At 34.9% G+C, this 4,419-nt stretch overlaps 1 protein-coding gene across 1 annotated transcript; it reads left to right on the forward strand.

The window, feature by feature from the left end:
- Positions 1 to 877: 877 nt before the first annotated feature.
- Positions 878 to 3,911, forward strand: LOC107749619 (caveolin-3-like). Its single transcript, XM_016564786.1, has 2 exons — positions 878 to 1,246; positions 3,206 to 3,911. Exons 1-2 carry the CDS (start codon positions 1,136 to 1,138, stop codon positions 3,545 to 3,547), a joined length of 453 nt encoding a protein of 150 aa, XP_016420272.1. The 5' UTR covers positions 878 to 1,135; the 3' UTR covers positions 3,548 to 3,911.
- Positions 3,912 to 4,419: the final 508 nt, after the last annotated feature.

Here is a 4,419-nt window from a genome sequence, read left to right on the forward strand (position 1 = left end):
GTGTCATTCATTATAAAAAGAGTATAGTCATAATGAAAAGTGATGGATGGTAACTGCATAGTTACACAAAAGCTGAAATTACATAATTAGTGGTTATTAAATAATAATAAAAAACATCCGTTTTTAGCAGCAAAACTTATCCTCAATGAAACCCCGAAAAGTTCACAAAAAAAGAAATTATAAAAAAAAAAAATTTTGTTTTTTATCTCAATCCCAGAGCATAATACACATCTTTCTGTCTTATGTTTAGCAGGACAATATACCATTTATTTTATTTTAAAATAGTGACTAATGAATAAGAAAGAACCTGGATATTTTGGAAATAATAATTTTTTTAAATGATTTTAAGGCAACATTTGAAGTATGTGTTAGACATTATTTGAATAGAACAGGATATTGATTGTTAACTAAAGTTAAAACCATAAAAACATGTTTATGTGAAATACAATAAATGTTAACTGAAATTAAGATATTAAAAAATATTTTATTTCAACTACTGACCAAGGCCAATTTTTCATTTTAAGCTTAAGCTAAAACAGTATCTCAATGCTAAAATAACACTAAAACAGAATAGTTTAATGCGCCTAATATTAATGCTTTGAAAATGGCACTCTGTACTGTAAAAAAGTATTATACTTCTTACTTGACTTGAGCCTTTGGGCATTAGTTTTCAGAGCAACACTTCACAGTGGAAATTCATGCCACTGTGCAACTCCTGCCTGGCTGACCCCGCAGCCGTGTGTGAAATGTGACACGGCCCCTGGTTTCCCTTCAAGAGGTGCTTTTACCAAGTGTGTGAGTTATGGACTGGGGAGTATGGGCTGTGTGGGGCAGAATAGGTAATGGGTGGGGGTAGAGGAGGTGTAACATACAGTAGGGTGAGACAGTCAGCGTGAGCGAGAGAGAGAGACAGGACCCTTCTTTAGACAGGAGCCCCGGCCGGCGCAGCTGTCCCTAGCATTCCAGGCGTGTCGTCAGTCCACAGATTGGAGAATTAAAAGGGACTAGGGACTGTGGGGCCATTCTGACACTTTTCCTTTGGTCGCTGACTTAGTTTGCTTTACTCTTTTTCCTTCGGACACTTCTGCATTACATCTATCCCACTCCGACCAGTCTTGGGCCAGAGGCCCCCAATATGGCGGACCAGTATAACACCAATGAGGAGAAAATCCTGAAAGATAGTCACACCAAGGAGATTGATTTGATCAACAGGGACCCTAAGCAGATCAATGAAGATGTTGTGAAGGTATGTGCCATTTTTTGGTTTTGGGTTAGTAGTTCTGGTGTTACAAAATTTGGCACTGAAACCTTAATGATAATTTCAACTGAAATGCCATTTAAACAAAAGAGAACTTTGAAAGTATTTATATAAGCTGATAAAACTACATTACTTTTTTAAAAGCCAAAATAGCCCAATAAGCATATATTTGACAGAAATATGTACATATAACTTTATAAGAAACTGATAAAGCATGCAAACTATTCACTAACTTCCTAAATTGTGGAACTGATACGAGTAGATTGGCGATCTGGTCCTTAGAGACAGACTTGCTTGCGTGTGAGCTGCACAACACTTTATGCTGTAGCTACAAGGCATGACCCAAAAATAGCACTAAACCTACTTCATCTGGCAGAACAGGCCATACTATCAGTATTTATAGAAGGAGGTAAAAGGGTGTGTCAGACAGCAAAATGTATTGCTTCTTCACATGTTTTAATAATTCACTAGATTAGTAGGGGAAATTGTGTTATTTAATTTTGACTGTTGATCTATGTCCAAATCATAAATTACAGTCTGGTATTCTTTCACTGTTTAATGTAAGTGTAAGATTACTGTAATGGTTAGCAACACTGTTACTACAATAGGTCTTAGTGATATTACGTTCGTTCACAAGAAATATGCATAGGTGAGAAATAGCTTTTGGTGTTAATACTTTGTTTTATATTTTTTATTTGATAAAAAATACAATAAAAACAGCAATATTGGGAAATACTATTTCAATTTAAAATAACTGTTTTCTATTTGAATATATTTTAAAATGTAATTTATGCTTTGTTTTATATATATTAAAGTATTGCTCACTGCATTTTTATTTGATAAAAAATACAATAAAAACAGCAATATTGGGAAATACTATTTCAATTTAAAATAACTGTTTTCTATTTGAATATATTTTAAAATGTAATTTATTCCTGTGGTTGCGAAGTAGAATTTTCTGCAGCCAATATTTCAGTCTTCAGGGTCACATGATCCTTCAGAAATCATTCTAATATGCTGATTTGGTGCTCAAAAATACTTATTATTATCAGTGTTGAAAGTTTTGCTGCTTTATATTTTATTTATATATTTTTTGAAATCCACGATACAGAACACAAAGTTCAGAATTTTTTGTAACAATGTAAAAGTATTTACTGTCACTTTTTCTTAATGCATCCCTGCTGAATAAAAGTATTAATTTCATATTTATTTATTTATTTGTATTATTATTATTTTTATTTTTTTTTCCATTTTTATATGATTTTATTTTATTTTTGTAATTTTAGATTTCCAATCATCTCTGTCTTATTCAAGAAATTGGGTTTAATTTCAAATGTTGTCAATGCTACGTTATATTTGTCTTAACTGCATTTTGCATATTTACCAAAGATCAGATTTTTATTTCAGCACTTATATAGATGTTACATAAAGATTTGAAATAACTTTCTGAAATACTTTCTTCTAAATACTCTCTAGTTGTTATGAGATTGAAGCAAAAATAAACAAGGTGCCAGACTGCCTTCTACTGATGGGGGATTTTGATATCAAATGTCGCTGTTTGGAGAATTAATCATCATCCATTTTAGGAGTACAAGCAGAAGGGAACCCATACCACATGCTTGCCAAATCACTGACACTGACTATTGATTGCACAATATACTAAGCAGGTTTTGGCAACAAATCCCTGCCCTGTTGAAAAACCAACACAAGCATGGCAGCTGGTTGAGCTGGTTTAAGCTGGTCCTTAATTGGTCATGAGCTGGTCCTGAGCAGGAGCTAGTTGCTCAACCAGGACCAGCACATGACCAGCTTAAACCAGCTCAAACCAGCTGCCATGCTTCAGAACGTACCTAACTAGCATATGCTGGCTTTTTCAACAGGGTGGTTTGTGGAAATTTGTACTAACCAGCAAATGTCACCATGTCTTTTTTCCTCCAATAAATCAAGGTGGATTTTGAGGATGTGATAGCCGAGCCTGATGGCACCCACAGTATGGATGGAGTGTGGAAGGCCAGCTACACCACCTTCACCGTCTCCAAGTACTGGTGCTACCGTGTGCTGTCGGCCATCTTTGGCATCCCAGTGGCGCTGCTGTGGGGCTTCTGTTTTGCCTGCATCTCCTTTTGTCACATTTGGGCAGTCATGCCCTGCATTAAGAGCTATCTGATCGAGACCCAGTGCCTGAGTCGAATCTACTCTCTCTGCATCCATACCTTCTGTGACCCCTTGTTCGAAGCTCTAGGGAAAATCTTCAGCAGTGTACGGGTGGCATTACGCAAAGAGGTTTAGATTTCTTAGACAAGTCAAGGTTTACATGTTCAGTCCTTGGAGGAAAATGTTTTATTTGACAAATATCAAATTTTGGAGTGTGGATTTTGAGGTCCCTAAAAATGAAAAGACAACATGAATAATAGAATGCCCCGGATGGTTAATCCTATGCAGTGTTTTGTATGTTCTCAGTTTATGTTAGAGGCTTTGGGAGCAATTCAGGATTAGGCCACCTGCTTTTTCAGAGAGATGTATGATGCAAGGCCTCTCTGACCGACAATGGAGAATAAGTCTTACCTGATATCATGTGCTATTTCTCTTTAAGTTTGACAGATTTAAAATGGGATGTTGCTTAGTGTGGTATTTTTATCATGACAATGTCAGATATATTCTGTACAATTACTAATTAAAAATTTAAGTTTAAATAATAATGGTTTGAATTGTGTTTTATTGTTATATATAGGCCTATATTTTTTTTTCTTTTCTTGATTTTCTACACTACAACAACTAATTAAACATGAAATTTTATGTCCCCGATTCTGTCACTGAATATAGGACATTGAATAAATTGTATGTCTTTAAACTGATGCCATGAATTTATGATGAAATATGTTTTCATGAACATTTTCATCAAAACACTTTTCCTTTTTCCCTTAATAAATACCAAATGGTTCAGCTGTAAAAAAAAAAAAAAAAAAAAAAAAATTGCACACGCATTCTGTTACATCCATGACAGTAAGTAGCCCTAGATATGAATAATCATTCCCTCAATAATGCATTTGAGGGAAAAGGTCTCCTCGATGAAGACATAATTCATACTCACACATCTTCAAAGACATTCAGGACAGCTTTACTAAACGAGGAGGTGTTTCTGTCTGACACACTTATGCATT

The sequence above is a fragment of the Sinocyclocheilus rhinocerous genome, unplaced genomic scaffold (genome assembly GCF_001515625.1).
Source record: "Sinocyclocheilus rhinocerous isolate Xijiao unplaced genomic scaffold, SAMN03320098_v1.1 scaffold3680, whole genome shotgun sequence".
In the NCBI taxonomy this organism is placed as follows: domain Eukaryota; kingdom Metazoa; phylum Chordata; class Actinopteri; order Cypriniformes; family Cyprinidae; genus Sinocyclocheilus; species Sinocyclocheilus rhinocerous.

Excerpts from the sequence above, each read along its gene's own strand:
- LOC107749619 (XM_016564786.1), top strand. The coding sequence starts at position 1,136 with ATGGCGGACCAGTATAACACCAATGAGGAGAAAATCCTGAAAGATAGT. Across the intron at positions 1,247-3,205 it reads TCAATGAAGATGTTGTGAAG|GTGGATTTTGAGGATGTGAT; the intron begins GTATGTGCCATT and ends CAATAAATCAAG.